A 25,131-nucleotide genomic window follows, 5' to 3' on the forward strand; every position below is an offset into this window, starting at 1 on the left:
AGATTCTCAGATGTTAACTACCTTGAATTAGAAACGATTGTCTAAGTTCCAGGTGATCCTTTCGAAGATTGTGCAACTGTACTCGTGGAAAGGTCTTCCCTTTATATGGCTTATGCACTCCCTAGAAGTATTTAGTCCTTTCTCTTCTTGCCTCTTCAAGAGGGTTGTTGTGTTGTCACATTCAACAAAAGAGGGTCTAAAACAGCCCTTGCTTAGCAAGCCAGGCTCTCTTTTCTTCCTAATTATCCCTAACTAGGTTTCACCCTTACATAAACTGGTTAGTCCAGTTAGATCTTTTGTTGTACTTTATTTTGTTAAACTTACCAACTGACTCTGCACACATTGCTCTGCACTTACGCTGACGATACTGCAATTCACTCTTCTAACTCAGACGCCACTACAGCTGCCTCTCATCTACACAAACTAGAACCCTGGGCCATAAAGTGGAGAGTCAAATTCAATACTCAAAAGTGCGAACAGATAACTTGTACTCTTCGTCGTAGCTCTTGTCCTTCTATAAGTTTAAAGTTAATTCCTCTTCCTTCTGCTAATTTAGTTCGCTACCTTGGGATGTACATCGACAAAAGACTAACGTGGAATCCGCACACTAAACTGAAAATACTTGAACTCAACCGACGAAACAAATTACTACTGCGACTAATTGGCAGACAATCCTAAGCTGCCACTGGAACTTAAAACGACTAATTTACAATTGCGTACTCAAACCGATCTGGAGTTACGGACTCGAACTGTGGGGTTCAACCAAACTTTCTAATTCGCAAAGAATACAGTCCTTCCAATCAAAATTTCTCCAACAGATTACGAATTCTCCATTTCATGTCTCTAACACCACCCTCCATAATGACCTCAAAATCTCATACGTAACTGACGAATCTAAATCTAAATACAGAAAATTCTTTGACTCTCTTCCATTCTGTACCAATCCTCTTGTTCGAAATCTCGCCACTAAAACGATTCCAGATCGCCTCCACGACGATTGAAACGCTGTTGGCCTCGTGACCAGCTTCAATAGTACAAGAAACTCCAGCGAGAGTGTTGCCGGTGGGCAGCTTCTCTCCTCAAGCTGATCCTGTCATGAAGTCTTCTTTTATCGTATTCACTTTAGTTTAGTTTGAAGTGAATGAATTGTAACCTCTCAGTGAGGTTTTGCATTGCAAATTCTATCTTAATAATGATAGTATAGTTTCGGCTTGAGTTTATGTTGAATCAGGTAAAAGATGTGGCCACACAGTTTTAGTTTAAACTGAAATAATTCTATTTGAAAATCCATATGAAAGGCTATATTTCCTATTAATGTTAGCCTATTTCCACTATCCTAGTACCGCCAAATGTCAAGAAGACTAAGAGTGTACATTCATGACCTTACAAATCGAAAACCTAACACTTCTGCAATCAATGTTCTGTCCGAAATTCACTTTTCAATACCAACAGATAATGTGTAGAGATAAACATCAGCAAGTTTAACCAACATTATGTTGAACATAAATATAAATATGAATAATGACTCAACTTAATTTCACAAATAATGGAATAAATTTAAAAATAATTTTTGATTACTTCAAGTATTTATTGAATTTAATTATTTATTAAGTCAAGTATTTATTGAATTTAATTATTTATTAAGTCAAGTATTTATTGAATTTAATTATTTATTAAGTCAAGTATTTACTACAAATACAAATAATAAAAATTTGAACAAGTGATGTGAAATGCTACTTGATCTTTATGACAATTTCATCTTTTTTTTAATTGCACTTAAGTGTAATAAAATTAAACTTATTATCTTTAATTTTTATTGATAATATTGCTTTAGCGATTACATGATAACCTCTTTATGGAATGTTACTGAGATTACTTAAAGATAACGCGAGAAGTTGCTTGTTTTTTTATAAATATAAGAAACTTCAATTTATGTAAATATCAAAGCACAATTTATAGATTTTGATTACATTTTATTATATTGCTGTTTTGGAGGGCATTATTTAAAGGAAATGGCTGAATTTTGGGTGCTATCTGAATTAATAGCTCTTCCGGAATAAAGAACTTTTAAGTGAAAGTAGGACGATTGTAAGTCAAATTTAGAAATGAGATTTTTATTAGAAGTTGTGGCTATTAAATAACGAGACTGATGCTGCTACAGAAGAACTATGCATGCGCCAAATCCTAACGACCGACAGCTGTGCAGCGTAAAGCCTTCTCTTTCGATTGCAGCGTCTCACGTGTTTGTAGAGAAATCTGTCTGACCGGAACCATCCTTTGTGTAAGAGGTGTTAGTTTTGTTTTGCCGAAAACATGATACTACACATGTAGTAGAGCAACGAATTGTCGTGGAATTTCACATCAAAACTTGATAAAACCGCTACTGAAACTTATCTTTTATTAAAAGAAGTTTATGGCGATGAATGTTTATCACGTGCGCTAGTTTTTGAGTGGTTCAACCGTTTCCAAGATGGTCGGAGATGATGACCACCCGGGTCACCCTTCCACGTCCAAAACGGATGAAAATATCGATTATAATTAATCAACATTACCACCGTGAGGTACTTGCTCAACTCCGTGAAAGAGTAAGGAAAAAACGACCCGATTTGTGAAAGAACAAGTCACGGGGTTCTCCATCAAGACAACGCGCCGGCTCACACTGCATTGTCTGTCAAGACGTTTCACTAGCCATCATCCCAGTTTTTTAGGCCAACCGCCTTATTTGCCTGACCTGGCCCCTTGTGACTTTTATCTGTTCCCCAAATTGAAATCTGCATTACTCGTAAAAGGAACACGATTTCAGTCTGTTGAAGCTTTAATTAATTTAAAATAAAATGTTTTATAACAATAGTCTCCTTATTTAATAGCCACACCTCGTATTGTGCTGATTTCTCCCATGACACAATTAAAAAATTTTGAATCAGTCCTAAATTTAATTTAACCCAAAATTATTTTTTAATTTTTACCTCTAAGGTTCCTCTCTAGGATGATCTAGTCTTCCCCACAGCTAGGTGCCTCTCTTTCTTGCATTCCTCATTCATCAACTCGGTCCCATCCTGGACCATCTTTCTGTCCATATCCTGGCAGCCATGATAGAGAAGTCTGCCAAGGTAGAGTACTTTTCTCCTAGCCTTGATCACAACTAATCTTCTGTAAGTGTCTCCAGCCATCTCATCATCCTTTCTTCGCTAGACCTTCGTAAGTCCCTCAACTGCGCTATAACAAGGTCCGTTATTTATTTATTGTATTTGTGTTTTTCGTTATTTAATAATTATTTTTAAAATCAAATATCAAATCGTTTCCTTTATAATTTTTTGTCTTTCCTTAATTAATTCAATTTTTTTTAACTTCCTTTGTTTTTATTATTGTTCTGTATAAAGTAACGAATTTGATTATATCTCTTTTCCTTCTTGAGCCCTCTCTCACCCAATCCTTGTGCTTAAACTTCCTTTTCGAAACTAAGGACGCACCCAACTACCATTTTTCTTTATATTTGGCCTTTCTATTTATAAAACCAACCTTTAACCAAGGAACTTCTGAATGTGAGGGGCCGAAAATCTTTCTATCTCTCCCTGATTTGCAAATAGTGTCTAATTCAGATTTAATATTAATCCAAATTAATACGCTAATTTGAATACAATGGAAACAAAATTTGACTGAAGTACATTAAATAATCTTTTGTTTATTAATAATTAATGAACGTAATTATACATAAATGTTAATTTCTGTTTATTTTTACTCCTTCTGAAATTTTTTGTTCCTATTTCCTGTAAACAGAGTTTGTTCTCATGTTTAATATGAAACCCTTCAAGAATAATTTATTGCTTCTGTAACTACTTTTTTTGATTATATTTTATTACCACCCAGTTTTTGTTTCAATGAGAATAACTACTGAACAGATCTTTTTGTGGGCAGATAAACAAATCTCTGTTGAAGGCTCCTCCGATATAAGGTTCTTTACATTGTTAGCATCACTTTTTGTTATTGTTAAAGGTGAAACCTGGTTGAAATTTGCATTTCGCCTTTTCTTGTGCAGTTTAATTCATAAATGCAGGCGGCAGGACTTTGTAATTCAATTTTATATCATGCAAGAGTTTTTTTTGATGGGTGCTTCTGTCAAAATCTTCGAACCCAACTGGTAATTAATTCCACGCTTTTGTGAATAGATTTTCTTTGAATATTTCGTGCTGTTTTGAATCAAGTAGGATTTGTTTTTCACTTGGAAATGTGCGTTGTACCCAGCAAATCATTTATTTGTGAGGGGCTGGTTAAAAATTGAAATTTAGATGGGCCAGATTTCGGCTTTAAACATCATCATAAGAAGTCAATGGACCTAGATTATGTTTAAAGTATTTGCCGACTGTCCCACATTATTACAGACTTTTGAACAAACCTCCAAGAGCGTCGAGTTATGACCAGCAGCAAACTGAAAAATCCAATGAAAAAAAAGAAACCAGCCATGCCTTCAGCTCATTCTTAAAATGGTAAATTGTTGCCAGCAAATAAAATCAGCCCTCAACAGACCACTTGCAGACCAGTTCACTTAAGAAGAGACTTTTTTATAGTTAGTCTTTACAAAATGAAAAGTCTTTACAGTTTATCCACAGTACATCTTTACAGTTTTCTTTACCACCCATTTATTCACCGTTCTATCATCTTTGCTTTACATCAACAGCAATTGAACGTACCTTCACAAAATGAACACAGCACAAATGCTTGTACATTCTTGAAATTCTCATCAAGTCAAAGGACAATTTACTGTTGGGACAATCAGGCTTACCTAATCTACATTATGCTGATGTCTATCTTTTAACTTTCAACTGCTGTATCCTGAATCTTATCCTGAAAGTTACCTCCTCTTACCTGAAAATTAAATTAAGGATACCTGGCTTGTTGGGTAGACCTCTCTGACGATGATCGTTCATCGTTTCTGTAGTTCCCCGTACTTCTTTTATTGTGAAATCAGGGTGGATACTTTTAAGCATTGGCCTTCTTAATCTCGAATCAAAGGACCAGTATAAATATTTCTACTGTATTGCTGTTCATTGAAAGGTAGGTACTCTGTACTAGCTTGGCACAGTTTCTTGTGCTGGACGGATCTAATCTAGAAGATAAGAAGAAGACATATAAAATTGTATTCTTTCTCGAGCGAAAATAACAATCTGTGACGTAAAAGGAGCAGTAGAATACAAAGTACCGTAATTGGAACTTTCATGACGATATTGTTACATCTCTCTCTTTGTGTCACTCATAACGGATTTTCTTGGACAGCACAGTTACTTCATACTTACAAATATCTATTTTTCTATACTCTATTTATACAATGTGCTATTGATTACGATAGTTTGTTTAACGTAACTTAAGCCGAGTGAAGCGATAAACTGATATAGCGATAATTCTGTATCGTTGGTTAATTTAGAATTGTTTAATTCCAATGTTTTACTGTTTACATTAAGAGTCACGAATAGATCTATGCAAAATAACTTTCAAAATGTGTTTTAAATAGTTAAATAGAGTGTTTCAGATTATTGGAAGGTTTTTTTTTTGAAGAAAATAAAAACTAATTTCTCACTTCCGTTTGCCTAATTATAGTGTTTTCTCATAACTTCCTGTTTATTTTTTATTGATTGATTTTGTTTTACCCGTTTTATTCACCTAAGGCTCAACAACACTGTTACCTTACATTTTTAAACTGGTTTTTATTCTGTTGATATCTCCAACATTTGCAAGGAATAGAATCTGATGTAACACTTACATCAAATTACGTACCACAGTTTACGTAATTAAATCTTGTAAGTTAAAGTTTCCGCTAATGAGTAATTTACTTATTATTTATACTTATTTAATAATAAGTAATTTGAAAGGTGCCATAACCCATTCCAAAATCGCCAATATATTTATAAATTAAATATGACTCACTTAGAGCTTTACAGATATTGGTACATATTCCAAATGAAGTTCAGTTCTTTCTAGATCTTGATGTAGTCTTGTTTTCAGTCTTCTTGAGGCTCGCCCAGTTGGTAATGAGATTTGGATGGCCGTGGTGTGAAGGGTGTGGAAGAAGTTTGTCTGTTAAATTGGTCATCTTGAATGTCGAGTTCTCTCAGTATTTATGAGTTCCTAGTAAACCATAGGGCGTTCACTGCAATTCATAGTTCTTAATTTTGAAAAACACTAAAGCCCTTTTCTGTCTAGTATTTTGCTAACTGCAATCCAGACTGAGCAGACTGAATGTTAAAAGTGGTATGTTTCTCTTAATTAACCAGTTAAGCGTGGAATTTAGTTTTAAAAAAAACCCCACAGTGCGCGGAATTAAAATCCAGACAATGACGTGTATACACATCGAACGCAGGGCAAAACCAACCAAAAGTTTACAACGTCACGTAATAGTCACTGCAAGCGACTTTTTCTGCAATCTCTCTGGGGGCTTGAGATTACAGAGCATTTCAAAAATCTTGCACCGCTCCACGCATGCATTGCCAAGTTAACTAGGGGACGCTAGAGCTTTTACAAGGAAGAAAAGAGCCTTTGAATTCTGTGCAAAATGAAATCTTTGCTCGTACTGAGGTCTGAACCTCTATCTAAGGTAAAAACAGCATTGCACAAGGGTTGAGAGCTTCCATTTGTGTGCATAATTCCCCAATCTCTAATACGGAGACCAAACATGTATCAACCGCTGATCATTTGGCTGACTCCCACCGCAGTTCATAAAGCTAAACATCCCACCAAATAATATTCTTATTGTATTTTATTAAAATTTCGAGTTTTTTTTATAGTTAATGGCAATTTTATAAATTTCACAACGAGTATACACGTCGAACGCACCGTAATAGAAATATTGGTTTGACTTGTATACACGTCAAAAACGCTTAACTGGTTAATGGGTATAACTGTGTTTCCAGTCCAGTTGTACGTATGCTTACTGAAGTTTCGTGTTTTGTTATGCAGCCTCCAGGTGAATTGTTGTGTATCAAGGATTTTGCCAACAGAGCGCACTGGCTTGATCCTTTGGTTTCTAGGTTATTTCTTGGTTGTTAAGTTTTAATTCGGCTTCACTTTAATAAAAAAAAGATGCAGTAAATATTGTAAGAGGTTATCATAAATTGAAGTTGACGGTTCATTCGTCAACAGCTTTTTGTAAAATCAATAAATACTCGTACATACATACGCCCATTGTATCCCACTGTCGAAAGTTATATTTAATCAAATATAATTCGATAAGAACAAAGTTTTCTTAAAATAACAATTAGCATATTAATTAAACAATTAGATGACTTATTTTGTTGTTTTTTCGATTGACCCCCACCCCCTCCTCAAATATTACGAAAATGGGGTTAAAAACATATTACGAAATAGGTCGAAAATAAAATCATCAAAACCGTATTTAAGATAATTTAAACACAAATAAGAGGCTAAATTTAATTAATTATCTCTTATTGATTTATTTATTCTTTTAAATATTTTTATTTGCTATTTTGTTGTTGAATTTTGATAAATTCAAGATTTTAATATGGATTCAAGTGTGTAATAAACATATATGAAGGAGTTAATTAGGTATGTGAAGGACGAATTGTCTTACATGATGTGTGTTCACTTTTAATGAAAGTTTAGGAGAAGTTGCCGCTATGAATTTATTGCAAAGCTTTAAACTGCAACATTTAGTAAATCCTTAACAAAAACTTACAGTTTAAAATGTTAAGTATAAGGGTTGATTAAACGCCAAAAGGTACACAAATCAGCGAGTACCCAACATTTCATTAATACCTCATTAATATTTAAGTAATTCTACTGCATTAATTTTCATTAATAAGTTATTTTTTAGATTTTATTAGATATCACAGACCCTTATGCTGGCCATTTTCGTCTACAAAATATATGTTCAAGTAGCACTGTAGATTGACTGTAATATCTAGTTATTTATAATAATCAAACTATTAATTACAGGTTAATAAGAAAAACGTTATAAAAAATAAAATAAAAATATGAGGCTAAAAAATTCAAAACCTTGTTTAAAAAAATGCTTACACCAACAAACATCAATGATTTTGTTTATTTTATTTATTTATTTTTATTTCTTAAATAAAAATCGTCGGTTTAAGTTCATTCTTCGATTAAAGTAATTGTTATTTTATGAAGTAGTCAAACGTTTATAGTAATAGGTAATAATTATCTGGCTTTATCGCAAATAATATAGTTTTCTTCAATTACATTCTCCATCTAGGTGTTCTTCCCACAATGTTGTATATATGTAATATAAAGTAAATAAGATATGCATATATTTAGGACAGCTAATTATTCCAGTATTTTACTATAAGTAAAATTAGGGGGACTAAATTAAATTACAATAGAGAAATGAATAATTATTGTTTAATAATCTACTTGTTATTAACTGTGTGTTAATTGTGCTCACGAATATTTCGGTAAGACGAATTCAAGACAGTAGCCTACTCTAACTTTGTCTTTTTCTACTTTAACATGCATGTACGTATATGTGATTTATCATAATTATAACAAAAAAATAATATAAATGAAGTGGCCAGCATAAGGGTCTGTGATATCTAATAAAATCTAAAAAATAACTTATTAATGAAAATTAATGCAGTAGAATTACTTAAATATTAATGAGGTATTAATGAAATGTTGGGTACTCGCTGATTTGTGTACCTTTTGGCGTTTAATCAACCCTTATACTTAACATTTTAAACTGTAAGTTTTTGTTAAGGAGATTCTTGTACCTTTTGGATAGATTTTCCTTTTTGTCTATTTTACAAAGTTACATATCTGCTTTACAGATTTTTTTAAAATTTGGAATAAGCAATTCTATCATTATAACCTGATAAGGTGTTAACTACCACTGGAGAGATCTTTTTAAAAAATGATTGTAGTTGCGGCTCCCAAACCATCCTCAATAACAATTTTTTTGAGAAAGTGTTTTGAATAACATAGGAAGGTATTTGTACGTAAATAGCAAAATTAAACTGCGATTTCAGTACTTCCTTTTAAGAGGAGTAAGAAAAATAAACTAGGATTGCAGTACTTCTCCCTAAAAGGCAAAGAGACAAAGATTTTTTAATCGAACAATTCATTGATTTAAATCGGTTCACTCATTGATAATTTAAACGATTGCAGTACTTCCTCTTAGTAGGTGTAAGAGCATGATGGCACTTCACAGCCACGTAGAGGAGCTTTAATCACTTCTTCGTGCTAAATTTTATCAAAATCGGACTAAGCTTTGTAGAAATATTGGTAATAATAGTTTTAGAAAGGGCCTTATTTGGGTGGGGCAAACTCCCCTCCTTATGAGGCACGGTGCCGAGACTTTTAAAGTGCAAATCTGTAAAAAATTTCGATTCGAATGACACTTCATTCATAAAAATCGGTTCACGTGTCGATAATTTGAAACGATTGCTATACTTCCCCTTAACAAGTGTAAGAGCTGATCGCCGCTTTAATGTTACGTAGGGGAGCCCTAACCCTATCATCCTAACAAATTTTATCAAAATCGGGCCAAGATTTACAGAGTAATTAGTAATAATAATTTTGGAGGGGGCCTTACATAAAGGGGGCTAACTCCTCTCCCATTCGATGTACAGCGTCGGGACCCCCAAAAGGCACATCTACATAAAATATTGAATCGAATGACACCTCATTCATGAAAATCGGTTCACGCGTTTTGGCGCTACGTTGTTTACAAAAAAGGTAACAACAAGAACAACAACAACAAGAACAACAACAAGAAGAACAAGAACAAGAACATTTTTTGAAAAAGCCGTTTTTGCTCATTTTCGGCAACTTTTTTCTCGAAACCTATTAGATCTGGGTGGTTGCAAAAAAATTACAGTTATAAAGGATGGTTTGGAGTAAGATTTAAAGAAAATTTGGGAATTTTATCTTTTATAGAAAAAGAGAAAAAAATTGTCAAAGTTGGGTGTTTTTCAACGTTACGCTTTTTCGTGCAGTTTTTGATGGTCAACCCTTATACAACTGTCCTACCGGACAGTTTTAATAATATTTATTTAAAATAAAATGTTATTTTTGGAATAAGTTAATCTTTTATTTAACTTTTAGTCAAAATTTTGTTTAACTTTTAGTCAAATTTTCTATTGTATTTATTCGATCTAATCTTATATTCTTAGAACGAACCGTAGCTTGTTTTTTTAAATTGATTTTGTTTAAATTATTATCAGCACAGTTAACTGAATTATTTACGATGTGTGTTCGTTTATACTTCATACACATGTATACATTAAACTGTATAAATTGATTAACCAGACTCTTGTGGAAGTTGTAAATTTACCCTTTAAATTCATGTTGTCATAAAAATTGTACTGATTAGATGTGAGATGATAAATATTTATCAAAATTAAATCAAAAATTTCCGTTTTAGTACTGACTTTTATTATTTATTAATTTCATTAGTACTTATTATTGTTTTTATTATTAGAAGATTGGCAATTAGAAAGTGCCTTGGGTATTCCAACTAACTAACTTGGTAAACATTTAGACAAATATTATTGCAATTAAATAAAGTAGAACCGTTTACTAAACAAAACTAGCCTAAATTTACTAGCAAGGCTGTCAAAAATTAACACTTCTATTTTTAGTTAAACCACTTTCAGTTGACCTGGTTATATATAGCTTTTCTTCGCGGTTTTTATTATTATTATTATAAAAATCCAATTCAATATTCAAAAATGCATTCTCTAAAATTTTGATTAAAAAAGAGAAAATCGGAAGTTAAACGCTACTTTCTTTTTTTGGAATTTTCGTAAAAGAAGCGGAAGTTTTAGCAGCAAATTTTAAACCAATTTCATGAAAATCCAAAACCAGAATGAAAAATCCATTGAGTAAAGCCGTAATTCCGGATGAGAGATGTTGATCATTTAATTTACAGTCCCATTGGCTTGGCATCCATTCCAAATGCGATGTTTCACGCAATTTGAGAAATCTTAAAATTGAAAAAATTTGAAGTTGAACACAATACTTTTTTTAACCGTGTAAGAAAAAGCAAAAACTTCATTTGAAGCTTCGAAACTCAGAATAATAATTAAGGGTAGTGTTCCTGCATGCCTTAGGTCCGCCCAAGCCACTAGAATGGAGCCATTCCCCATTCTGTTTGGTTAAAGTAGTCACGCCCAGGTTGTTTTATTATTATTATTATTATTATGACAGCTATTGTACTGTCATTTCCTCTGGAAGTACCTGAATTATTCATAGAATGCTTTCACCAAACATTTTAATACTTTTTAGTGAGATTTTTAAATGGTATGTGAGACTGCTAAAAGCAAATAATTACTTTTATTACCTAATTATGTTGGTACCATTGAAGGTTTTTTTTGTTTCTGAGCAATTTGTCGGTCTGGGATGCTGTGAAAAAAAATTCGAGTCCATTAATTATGTAAATAAAATGAAATAAAAACATTTATTACGACGTAATTTTTATCTTCATATGTTTTTAGGTATAACAACGTTGAATATATTTTAGGATAGGAGATAGCCCCACATATTTGAGACAAATACTACTAAGCTTATTGTATTATTAATAATAAATGAATAATATGAAACTTAGCCAAATATTGTTCGAAGACGAATGTTTAGGTACCTTTAGCAAGTCCCAGAAACAAACCAGTCCTGAACTGGGAAAGAAAATGAGACTTTTAAATAAAACTCAAAAGTTTTTTCCAAATGTTTCTGTATATGACTGAAATCACAAGATGAAATCTAATTTAAATAGTCGGTACTCGTTGATTTTTGTGCTGTTCTTCGTTTAAGCATGTTGCGCTAAAAGTTTTTGCGCAGTTTAGTGAAGTAATCGCCTATTTTTTTCAGGCAGCCTTTACGCCCAAGCTATTCCAATTAGGCGTCTTGGACGAAGAGCGATTAGCAAACATTTTTCTGTAAATTTCTCATATTAAACAATTAATAAAAATCTAAAGCCTAGAAGGACGCGGGAATCGAACCCATGCACCACATTACATATTTAGGGTGGTAGGTCTCGCTTCTTCTAACCGCTCGGCTACCGTGGCGCCTTATGTTTTTAATAACTACTGCTACATTAATAAGCGTCTCTACTTAGAGGGGCAAAAGGTTTTTTGTCAGTGACCTTTGAATTCGTGCGCGTGACTGCCTGATTATATCATAACTAATATTACAAAAAGAAGTTTTATTTTCATTTTTATATTCAAATTTATTTTATATCCGACCATTTTCTTTACATTATTTCCGTGTTTAGAGATTAAAGTATATAGTTTCTGAAAGCGTAGTTAAATTTACTGAAACTGCAACGAATGTATTTTTTTGTGTCTATCCATTATTACTAATATACTAAAAGAAATGCACGCAAGTATTTCATTAGTAGAATTTTTGTTACTTATCTCAACTGAAGATAGATAAATGTGCAATTTCTCTTCACAAAGTAGCTTCATCCCATTTGCTGCAGCCGACAATTCTTGAAGGTCGAATTAAATGAATGAATAATTTAAATAAACTATTGTTTCAATCTTATATTACATTAGAAGAGATCTTAATTAGAGATCTTAAGAAAACAAACAATATTACTTAATTTTTAGGGGTTAATGGTCAAATTTTCTCACAGGCTAAGATCGATTATGGGTGATATTGTTTTTTTTCCCACAAGCTATCGATATTTTCCATTGTTTTCAGATAAAACCCAATTAGTAAATTCAATTAGATAAAACCTATTACAGAATTATGTCTCTACAAAGACAGTAGACGGAAAGTTGAGAATTCGAAATAGAATTGAGAAATTAACAAAAGAAAACTAGAAAAACTATAGTTAATTTTTGGTGCTTAGCAGATACTAAAAAGTTCTAGTTGATTTACCCAATAATCTTAGATTCCCAACGGAAAGCTACTTTTATATAATTACGGAACCTGGCCAGCTAACTGAAGAATCTGTTATCAACCGTTAAACTTCGCCGTTATGCCGTTACAATTTTGTACCTTTGAAAAATCACTCATCTAGTTGCAGTCGTTGTTTTAAAATGTCCTTAAGATCTGTATTTCTAAGTTTTTCTGTTTTTCTAATTTCACTTCTTTACTTAAATTACCCTCTAAAGCCCCTAGTTTCGCGGATGTTGTTCTAAAATTGAGATTCGAAATCATAACTGCTAGTCCTTTTTCTTGTTTTCTATTCTCCGGAGTTTCTGGCAGCCTGCTGTCCATTGTGGTGCATTAAAAGAGGCTCCTGGACGCCAGTTACGTAAAAGATATTGACTAACCTTAAAACACAACTGCTAAGAAAATTATTGTCACAATAGTCATTGCAGTGAACTTCTTCACATCGAATTGAAGTTCCAAACTGCCTTACCTTTATATCTTATTAGAGTCACTTTAAAGTTCCTGTATCTTGCGATGCATTTTTTTACTAAAACTCGAAAAAGAGTCACAGAATATAATGATCACAGAAATATTTTTTAATTCCAATGCTGCAACCAGATTTTCAAAAATTTAGCATGTTTCCCTTTTACAGTCTGCAAGACGTAGCCATCACCGAAACCCGAGGATATTTTTGTTAATAATGATTTCGATAATTTACTTTTCGTGTGACTCAAACAAATTTCTATTTGTGTTTTTGGCTTTTTTGGGGGGGGGCCATTTTTAAAAAAGGAAAGTTACGGAAATTGCCGCAATAAAACGCTTCCTTAATATTACCTATTTTCAAGATAACCAATTATAAAGATATTGTAAACAAGCTCATTAAAGAGTTTGTCCGAGGTAAAGAGATAAATATCCACTAGTATAGGATCAATTATCATTATTGCTTCCCTCTCTTATTTTCGAAACTTGGATAATTAATCAATTATCGTTATCAGTTATCTCCTCTCTAATTTTTGATTCAGTTTAATTTTCTCTTCACTATTTTTTTTAGATTTATTGCTCTTGAAACTTATTTTGTGGCTCATTGAAAATTGATATCTTTTTTATGAATTTTAGGACATAAGTTTTACGCACTTAAGTTTAAGTAGTTGAATGGTGAACTCGCGACGCTGTGCTCAACAGATTACACTCCATTATCGCTTTTATCTCGAAATTTAGAGACTTGAACGCATTTGAAGACTTCATTGCATTTTATTTAAAAATAATTATAGTATTGTAATTATTATCATTATTTGTTTTTACAACGGGCAAGATCCTTGTTAGTCCGCAAGAGTGTTTGTTTCTATGGAGTGTGTGTGTGTTCGTGGCCATCATAACTAAAGAAATAAAGAATGAAATTGCCGGAAGAGGAAATTGATATCTTGGTTTTGGTGCCATTATCGGACAAGACAATGAACCTTTGAAAAAGTAGTCTAACTGAAGAGCCCCCCACTTGTACCAATTTAGGTTTTCTGGTTTAAGGGTCATTTCAGGGTTCTGAATACAATTATCTTTTATTAATTATGGAATAAATAACGAAAATTTAAAATTTAATTACGCTAATGGCGACAAGAGAATATCATAAAAGTGTTCACGCCAGCATTTTTAATTTATATTTTTCTCGCTCATTACGAAGCGTACTTCTTCTCTTTTTACATAATCCTTTATTAATAATAATAATTGAGAAAACTTTGTTGCAATTTGTTGCAAATTTGTAATTGGTTGTTAAGTGAAGTGGTATAAGTTTCCCATTCAAGATACTTGTATAAATAGAATAAATAATATTTTAACCAACTCTACAACATGGAAAAAATGGCCTATTAATTATTTAATATAAAGGCCTATTAAAAAAAAAAAAAACCTTGTTTATATTAATTTATAATAACTTTTTCTTTTTATAGCAATGCAAGAAGAATGCCTATAATATAAGTGTGTTCGTTAATTTCTATATATTTTAAAGATTTGAAGCCAAGTCTTAAGTATTTTGTTGGGTAAATAAAATAGAATACCAGAAGTAAAAGTACAACAATCGGCACAATGCCTAAATCAAAGTCTTTATCTAAATTAGCCAAATATCTCAAGACTAAAACGAAGGTTTGTTTTAACAATTATCTTTATTATTATTATTAATTTGTTTACTTTATTTTTAAAAGGTAAACTTTAAATTAAACAGTAAAAACAAAAGTTTCTGATTTAGTTAGTTTTAATTTACATACGTTTTTTGTTATTATTAATTTGTTTACTTTATTTTTAAAAGGTAAACTTTAAATTAAACAGTAAAAACAAAAGTTTCTGATTTAGTTAGTTTTAATATACATACTTTCTTGATAAGATTAAATTGTATCAAGCAGAATCATTTATCATGAAATTCGAGTTGTTTTGGAGACACTATAGGAAAAAACATGTTGGGTTGACATTTTAATAACGATGCCTCTTTCTTGATCTTAATTATTCTTGAGCGCTTTAATTATTTTGAGACTGTAACGCAGTTTCTGGGAATTATCAGTACCAAGTTGGCCAAGTAACTTCTGATTTAGATGAAGAAATTATGGGCCATAACATTGTAAAGAGGTAGTGGGGTCACACAAGCAGTTATCACCGCCAATTTTAGCCCCAAAAAAAGCTAGTTCTTCTGGGGAGACGGAAGAACTGCCTTCGGCGTTCAAAGAACCTTCCAAGAAAGTAACCCCCATAACGGATCCCTGTTCATCGGTGAACTTGGAAAATAAAGCTGCCACAAATGCGGAAGGAAAACGTTTGAAACCCTGTGTGTAGACCCTGAATCCAGATTGGCATGCCCAAAAAAACTGGTGTGGCTTTACATTTGGCCACTGATTGTTCACGATTACCTCCAGGCTCCTTTCTGGAGGGATAGGCATCATGTTTTTTGTTCTGATCAGTGCTATAGGGTCTAGCTTCTTTAGTTTTTACGTAATTTAGAAAAGCAATACCTTTCTATGAAGTAAGTAATTTCAGGTATTTCCAGTTCCCTAAGGTGTTGTTCATTCAGTACGAACTAAGAGGCCCCTTAGGCGATGCACTATCCTTTGAGGTATGTAGTCCGCCATGGTACAAGTTCCGAGCATTTCTGTTCAAATATAATCACGACTTTTACCGATATTCAATTAATTTTTCAGTCATGGAATGTGACTTTCGAATTATGAATTTACAACTTAGTGTAATTTTATGTTCAGTCAGATGGGTATGCAGTCAGCTTAGTAAGAGTTTTTCAAATTACTTTGTTAAGAAAGTCATTACTTTATCGGTCAAGTTTTTTATTATTAAATTATTGAAATTAAGTTCGGCCCCCAGATGTGGGAAACGCTGGAAACGACTACATGCTTTTTAAGGTGCAATTACTTTGACTACAAATTTCGTCTTGAATCCTGTTGAACAGTTGGGACATGTAACAGGACCAATCTAAAATGCAATTCCTACAAAAAATATAAAAATAACACTTCTTTGCATTCGCTTCACTATTCTATGACCCTATTACCTAACCTCTGCAATATTCATAACCTAAGAAAGTAATAACGTTCTGTGCTCTTTTAATAATAACCTGGACAACCTTAACCTTACCAGTCGCAATTACCTTTCCCTCTCTGTTTTTTTAAATGAATTTATGAATATTAAGAATATTTTTGTAAACGATATAATAATAAACGGGTATTATTCATTTGGAAAAACATATTGTTTATAAATCCTGATTTCCCAGTGAAATGTAATAGCAAGGTACACAATTCCAAAATAGCTTTTTTTTTACTATCATATTGTAATGGTAGAACAAGTGAACAAACCATTAAATTACTAGTTTTATCAATTTAATGCCATGTAAATGTAACAGATGAATCATTCGTAATTCTATTTGCCAGAGGTGAGAAACAAGTTGTAATCAATAAACTAATAATTATAGCATTTTGTTTTTTATTGCATTAACTATCTGAACACTGATTAAATAAAGAACTTGTGTTGAATTAATAATCACGTACTCCTTAACAAAAAAATATTTTCTTTTGTATAGAGATGTAATGTATAATCATATTCGAATTTTCGGATAATTAGATAAGTTATGTCTAAAAAAAGGAAAATTTTATCCGTTTAAATTTAATTGAATTGTTGTTTCCGCGTGTATTATTCAAAAATAATACTCATTCAACAAAACCTATCTCTGGGAGACCTTGGTGCAGGTTATTTAGTTTCTTTAGATTGACCATTTTATTAGATTGTATACTTCGGTGAGGCTTCAAAAAAAAATGGCCTTGTTTAAAGAATTGTTGAAATTAAGATTAGCCTCTTGTTGACAAGGAGGTCACTTTTTTGGTTCTGAATTGGAAAAAAAGGAGATATAGATCTGTATATTAGAAAGTAACTGTAAACGTTAATTAAAGAAATTTGGTATGATTAGCTGTAATTTCCTCAAGTTTGGGTTCCAAGTACAGAATACACTGAAATTTTCTTTGAAGAAATGTGAGTTACAGAGAGAGAGCAAGAGCTCATTTCCTGTAAAGTCTTAAAAATTATCATTTAGCTTGAAAGTGATTCTAGTTCAATTTAGTTTTTTTTTCTTTTCATATTTTACAAATTTAAGTCCCAAATATTTTTAAGGTCTCCCGATTTGTTTAAAATTCTTAAATGTTCATTCATATTTTTGTTTTCTCTCTCGCTTTTTATCAAATACTTTCTGAAAATTTTTGACAGCGATGATGTCATTTGATACAAAATGCCGCACCTGTAAGTATATTAGATTATTATTATATATGAATATATAGTTTTGGTGACCGCAAATTGTTAAACTTAGGATGGAAGATTTGCGAGGAATCGGTCAAATAAAACAACTCGTCTCTTTGCCAACGTTTCGACAAATATATTGTCTTCTTCAGGGCCTGGATATTTCAAATACAAAACAATTTATAGAGTCAGTAACACAGAAAAAAACAGTACACAAATCAGTAATACAAAAATAAACAGTAAAATACAATAAATTCTTTATAATTATTGAAACTTACGTGTGGCTATGCGGGTTGGTTGAGTTACAGAAACTAAGAGCCAAAAATGGAGAGCTAACTAAATGGGGAGAAACTAAGAGCCAAAAAATTATTATATATCAAACAAAGTTATTGATGTTATAAATCATTCGACAATCACAAAATCTTTTATAAGCTGATTCAGTTTATTTAAATATAACTTCTAATTTTCATACATAATTAAATCAGTATTGAGTTAGTTTGTATTGTTATTTCTACATAATTAAAATAAAACAAAAATATTTAGAACGCTTGAAGTGTTGGTAGTGAAGTGAAACAAGTTCATTAACCTGTACTATTCAATTCAAGTGAAAGCACATCCCAGTGGCTCTGGCCTAATTCTAACTTTCATACTTCGTAGCAATGGTGGGAGTACTGCTTAGTTTCTATTTATATAAACTTTAGTTTTCTAATATGGCGTAAACTGTAAACATTTATTTACAATACTGTAAATGGGTTTCTTGAATAAAAGAAATACAAAAAAAAAAAAGAGAGAAATTACGATTTCTAAGTAATTAAAGGTTTATTGGTTACGGATTATTAACATTTAATAAGTAAACAAAAATGCTGTAAATGGGGAAAAATAAAAGCTTTTACTGTAAACAATAGCCACTAGTTAAATAATTGATTATTTTTCTGTGAAATATCTTTGGCTACATTGTCCATTTATGAATATTTAATTATATATGGATTTATTTGATTATCTGGAACTGTGTTTGTGCCATTAATTTCTATTTAATACTGTCTTTTAATTGAAATTTAATTTTCTCTAGAGTCTCTACTAATCTAAATAGCATTAATATTAACGTAATAATTTATACTTTAATTTTATTACTGTTAATATTACTTCTCATAAAATTAATAGATAATTTACTTAAAACTTGCAAATATAACAGTAGCAATTAATCAACAGCATAAATTGCATACAATGCGAGTTATAGAAAGCAATTCGTTGTTAAGAACAATAATCATTAGTAAAATTTTTTTAAAAAAAGCTCGAATTTATCCAACATTCTAAATTCAATAATCCACCTAACGTTTTAGCGTGTAGTCTTTTCGTCTAATAAATTGAAAGTTTTATTCTGGATAATTGGAACGATTTGTCTTGAGAGACACACACCCCGTCCAAGATGTATCAATTTGGAAGGTGTGCGAAAAGTAAACTTTTCTCACAATAAATAGCAATTATTAAGCCTTATTTGTTCGTCCTCACTTTTTGTGTTTCCAACTAACCATAGGCAACAGTTATAAATTCCACAATTTATGCATAAATTTAGGCTACCATAATTTCAATTGAAAAAGTATATACCTTGAATGTATGTTACAATCAAGTTAATTATAGCAGCAGGATAGTTTTAAAATTATTTGGTTTGTAAACATAAATTTGGAAAAGTTCCTCCATTTCTTTTGTATATATTTATTTGGAAGAGTTTTTTCTTGGTTGTAGCAAAAATAATTCACTAATTAATACAAAATTAGAGGAACATTCGATTGCATCATTTTTGAGAAATTAGTGTTAGCAAAATTTAGTGGAGACATGATCTTTTTTTTGTGTGCTTCCTCCTTTATTTTAAATTAAATAAATTGCATGCTTATTCTATGTTTTATTTTATCGTATTACAAATTTGATCATAATTTATTATTAAAAACTTATTTTGTTTTTTGTTTTTCTATGATCAGGTTTTGTCTATGAGCGGTGAGCTCAGGAAAGTACTATATGCTAGTAGTGCTGCTTCCTTAGACCTTGACGCTTTCATCCCAGATCTTGTAGGAAATACTGAAATACTCTCTGAAGATCATCGGAAACAGTTATGTAGGCATCTTCCGGCAAGAGCTGAAGGTAATTTATTTTAATTTAAATCTACATATATTTTATTTTATTTTTCTGCAATAATTAAAATGCCACTATAATTTTTGTGTAGACAAAGAATGTCGTAACTTCAAATCATTTCGTAAGCCGCAGTGTAAATATTTATAACTTGCTTCCATTCTCTAGCTCAAATCTTACAATAGAAGTTGGATTACAAAGAGCCCATTGTACTAACTGTCCATCTCTAACAAACCCCATCTGACAAATTAATAAAGTCCTTGTTCTTGTACGAGTATATTACTTTTAATTCACGTAATTCTTTATTATTATTATTTCCTATTATCATTATTATTATTATTATTATTACCTATTTTTTTTTTTTTTTTTTGGCGCATCAACAGCTGAGGTTATTAGCGCCCGGAGCTTTTTCCGGTGCACTGCCGGCCTCCGGACAGTGTTCTCTAGTTACAGACAACACTGTCCATCACCGGACAGTGAGCTGTAAGAAGCTCTTAGGAAGAGAAAATCTAAGGGTCAGCTGCTGGATTCGAACCCGGGACCTCCGCGTGGGAGTCCAGTATGCTAACCTCATAGCTAATCCCTTCCCTCTTATTATTATTATTATTATTATTATTATTATTATTATTATTATTATTATTTAGTAATTAATGTTTTTCTTACTGTGCAGGTTATGTATGGACATTGGTATTCAGCACATCTCAACATGGATTTTCCTTAAATTCAATGTATCGGAAGATGACCAGGGTGGAAAGTCCAATACTTATGGTCATTCAAGACACAGATAATAATGTAAGTTTTCTTCTGGTATATTTATTTTTAAGTAATTTTTCATTTCTTAATTTTCATTTGAAAACTCTTCGTACGGTTCAGATTCAGTTGTTTAGCCGGTACGGTTAAAAGAGCTTTAAGGCCCGCAAAACTAAGTGTTTAAACTTCGATTCCCCAGTCTAGGCCTTGCATTTTATTTAATGGTGAATAATACGCCTCTGTCCACGATACCAGATTGGCAGATGGAACGTAAGGCCCCCAGGGAGGTAGGAAAATAGCCATTACTGTACATTTGTTCAGCTAAAAAAAAAAAAAATAAAATAAAGAATTAGGAGTTTTAGTTGTTTCAACATGATGAAAGAGGTTCCAACAAAAAATCAAATTAAATTAAGTAACTTCAAACCAATTGTGGGGCGTACAAATGAATGTAATAATAGTCCCAAAATGTAAACTAAGTAACCGGATATTTGTCTGTAAAAAATCTTATACCTTTTCACTAGCTCACATTATATTGGCTAAACCACTTTAAAATCCTCAAGGGGTTTTGTCGGGCATCTTAGCTGTTTAATTAGACATTTATAATTATTAAAAAAAACAATTAATTTTTGGCCGACGGCTAATATTAATAAAGTGTATTATTTTTTTTTTTTGGCGCATCAACAGCTGAGGTCATTAGCGCCCGGAGCTTTTTCCAGTGCACTGCCGGCCTCCGGACAGTGTTCTCTCGTTACAGACAACACTGTCCATCACCGGACAGTGAGCTGTAAGAAGCTCCTAGGAAGAGAAAATCTAAGGGTCAGCTGCTGGATTCGAACCCGGGACCTCCGCGTGGGAGTCCAGTATGCTAACCTCATAGCTAATCCCTTCCCTAAAGTGTATTATTATTATTATTATTATTATTATTAATCTAAATTTGTAATGAATTTTTAGGTGTTTGGTGCACTAACTTCCTGTTCGTTGAAAGTGAGCGATCACTTCTATGGAACTGGCGAAAGTTTGCTGTTTAGATTTGCGCCTGATTGCCAAGTTTACAATTGGACAGGCGATAATATGTACTTCATCAAAGGAAACAACGAATCACTTTCTATTGGAGCTGGAGAGTAAGTATTAAATTTCCATTTTTAACAGTATTAAGAATAAATTAACCTTATTTTATTTAAAAATTTGTAAATATAGTCCAAAATGCAGTAGTGCAAAAGTATCGCGCAATTTATATATGTGCATAGAGTTGTCTGTAAGCAAATCTCCTCTTTATTTTTCTAACATTTATTTATTTTTATTTCAGCGGTAAATTCGGCTTATGGTTAGATGGTGATCTGTACCAAGGAAGAAGTGAATCATGTGCAACATATGGTAATGAGCCATTATCGCCTCAACAAGACTTTGTAGTCAAAACATTAGAATGTTGGGCCTTTGTCTGATCTGCTGTCAATTAGCCATTAAAATACATACGACAAACACACAAATAAAAATTAAATCATATGAGATTAATTTTAAAATGAAAAATAAGGAAAGTTTAAATATTTCAATATTCCTATAAAATTTCACTAAAAAAATATATATATATATAAATTTCTATCTCAAACAGGGACTCGTTTATTATATAATAATCATCATTCTTACAATTATACATTTTGTGAAAAAAAGGTTAAAAAAAATCTATAAAAAATCAATAAAATAAGTAAATAAGTTTTTTTGTTTTGTAGAAAACTAGCCCTAGCACATTAGCCAAGAGTCAATTCATTGTTTAAATAAATATATATATTATATATATAAAAGTTACTTATAAGATGAAAAAAAGATATTTGTAAAACATTAATATTGTTGTACTCATAGAAAACTGTATATTTTTGTTAGTTCAAGAAGAATTAAGAATTGTAATAAAAATAAATATTAGGTTAAACAAAAAATTAAAATTAAAATTAAAAAAAAAAAAAAAAAATGAGAATGTTGAATAATCTTATTTAAATGATTTTGTATATTTTATTAATTTATTTTCTGAAAAAAAATACTGGCTTTCTCTAATAAAGGGGGTATAAAGTTACATTAAATATCTTTATTGCGATAAATATACATATATATTGGGGCTTTATAAAAAGAAATTAAAAAATCTTGTTTCTAAAACAGGTGAATATTAAAATAGTAATAATAATGGGATTTATTTCAAAAAACCTACCAGTTACCTGACCTAATTAAATTGTGTTTCGTCCTTTTATTAATAGTATTTTAAGTTTAAATATGGAAAGAAAATAATGTTTTAATTAATTTGGAATAATATTGATTTTTTTCCCCCCCGTCATTTCTAAAGTGTTGATCCTTTAAACATATTAAAGTTTTATTTAAGAGCCATTGTTTATCTTGTTGAACACAACAAAATAATTTTTAACATAAATATACGTATTATGTCTTTAATTTAAGAAATAAAAAATAGTTGTTTTGTTTTTATTGTTTAATTACAGAAATGAACATCATAAAAAAAAAGTAATGCCAATACCAGTGTCGAATTGGAAATAAATTATTGCCGTTGTTCTTTTATCAGTGGCGCAACCGGCTTTGTAGGATTTTAACTCTCCTACATTTATAGATTAACGTGAGCTCATTTTTATTGTACCCTTACTTAAGTATAAGTGTAGAAAAGCCACTGAAATTGGTTAGATTAGGTGGGGTTGTCAGCCAGAGTCATTGCGACCGAGGATCTACTGAGCACCCCGCTAGAGTCCTGACTTTTTGATTACCTTTACAGAGTCTCGAGGGGGGGGGGCTCCTGGAAAAAAAAACCACGTGAAGGCATGCATTTTTCTAGTTCTAACTAAGACGCGAACTTTCAGTCAAGTAAATGCGATGCAAGTATTGTTACGTCTCTTTCTATGAGGCCTATGTAATAAGTCTCATAGAAGGTCTTGGGAATTTAAATGACCGTCCTATTTTTGGAGTAGCTTTCGATGATAAACTTTGTGCGAGTGGCTAATAATGAATGTTTCACCAGTCTCTGGTTTTCAGAAGTTGTTTTGTATACCAATATCACTTAGTAAGAGGCATTTTATACTGTCATAAAAGGGTTCAATTCCAGCGAGAGTAGCATAGAAACTTCTATGGAGCAGGAGGCTCATTATCTCTAGAGTACTGAACACACAGGCAGCCCCACTAGCTGTGAATAAATCTTTAGGTCTGGATATCCAAGACGAGAGAATGATTTCTGCAGTTAGCTCTGCCTAAAAGACTCATTTATTGCCGGTATACCAGTCCAATTTGACCATTGGCCAAAACAGAATTTTAAACGTTAAAATTCAAAGAAAGCCCACGGGAACATATTCATAAAAGAATTTACTTCCATTTTTAATTTTTCAAAAATAAAATAAAATGAATGAATACTTCAAATATTAATAATATGATAGAGAATTCCTGCTAGTCATATTTGCAGTTTTAAAGAAGAAAAAAAAAATGTTATTATACTATTATTATTTTATAAGAACTGGTATTTCTTTTAAGATCTGTCAGTTGAATTATATTAGTGGAATGTTATTGTGTAAATAAGCTTTTCTGTTTTTTTGTTGCCAATTGTGAAGTGGCCATTACTTTGTTGTTTTATTTTATTTTTGTAGTACTAGAAATTATTTTAATATTTTTTAGTTAATATTTACAGTAGTTTGTGAAAGGTGTATAGAAGAAAAACAAATGAATTAATTAAACAATTACTAAAATGATCAAGTTTGTGTTTGTAAACTATGCTTTTTTTTTCTTTTTTATTAAGAAAAAAAAAGCTGAAAACAAAATGTGCTTTTATATAGGGTTAGTGAAAATTGAATTTAAAACAAACAAAAAATCAGCAATTTAAAATAAATGAATAAATTGTTAGCTAGTCCACTTAAAATGGCTACTCAATGTGTATGTATAGCTTATAATTAATCTTATAAGAGTTATGAGTTTGTTTTTTTTAGAAAAAAAAAAAAGATCTGTCAAAATATTTAAGAAAAGTTAATTTGAAACAAAAATTCTCAACTCTTATTTAAAAAATAAATAAACTATATAAAACTGCCCGTCATTAAAAAAATAAAATAAAGGGAAAAAAAAAGCCGTAAAAAAAATCACTATAATTTGGTATTTTTCATATTTATATCCAATTAAATTTGGGTGTGTGTGTGTATGTGAATGTGTAAAACAAAAAAAAATCTCTAAATTTGGTGTTCACTAATTCGACACACACATAGACATATCTATTAGAATTAACAAATCACTGAATAAGAGTTGTAAACAAAAATGAGGAATAAAATTTATGTTTCACCCCTTAATTATAATTTGTATTATGTTAAAAAATAATTAAAAATAAAATATATAAATATATAAACTTATAAGTATTTAATAAAACAATAATACTCTTCTAATTTTTTTTTTTCCTTTTGTTTTTATTATTTTTTGTAAGGGAAATATAGTCAAAATTATCATGATAGAGAATGGAGAATTTAAAATTGAAGCTAATAAAGCAGCGCAAATCTGATAGCTTTGGCAAATTTTCCCATTTGGTTGTTTATGGCTATCAAAGTCGCACTGGTGTTTGCTTTGTAAGAACCCTTATAGGGCCTCGCCTCCATTAATTAGGTTTCATATCCATCCCGGTCTAATAAAATTTCT

General features: G+C 31.3%; 1 protein-coding gene across 23 annotated transcripts in view; it reads left to right on the forward strand.

Annotated features, from left to right (window-relative positions):
- Positions 1–24,587, forward strand: part of mtd (TLD domain-containing protein mustard) — a 510,063-nt gene extending 485,476 nt beyond the window's left edge. For 20 of the 23 annotated variants that reach the window (XM_074129454.1, XM_074129449.1, XM_074129444.1 and 17 more), the window contains 4 exons: positions 19,584–19,743; positions 20,402–20,523; positions 21,433–21,602; positions 21,788–24,587. In XM_074129454.1, the coding sequence (XP_073985555.1) occupies positions 19,584–19,743; positions 20,402–20,523; positions 21,433–21,602; positions 21,788–21,923 (588 nt within the window). In that variant the 3' untranslated portion in view covers positions 21,924–24,587. Of the gene's footprint in view, positions 1–14,780; positions 14,974–19,583; positions 19,744–20,401; positions 20,524–21,432; positions 21,603–21,787 lie in introns of those variants that run through there. The other 3 variants (XM_074129465.1, XM_074129463.1, XR_012458978.1) reach the window with 2 other exon arrangements.
- Positions 24,588–25,131: the final 544 nt, after the last annotated feature.

The sequence above is a fragment of the Rhodnius prolixus genome, unplaced genomic scaffold, assembly GCF_049639745.1.
Source record: "Rhodnius prolixus isolate KJV_2025 unplaced genomic scaffold, Rpr scaffold_9, whole genome shotgun sequence".
Lineage (NCBI taxonomy): Eukaryota > Metazoa > Arthropoda > Insecta > Hemiptera > Reduviidae > Rhodnius > Rhodnius prolixus.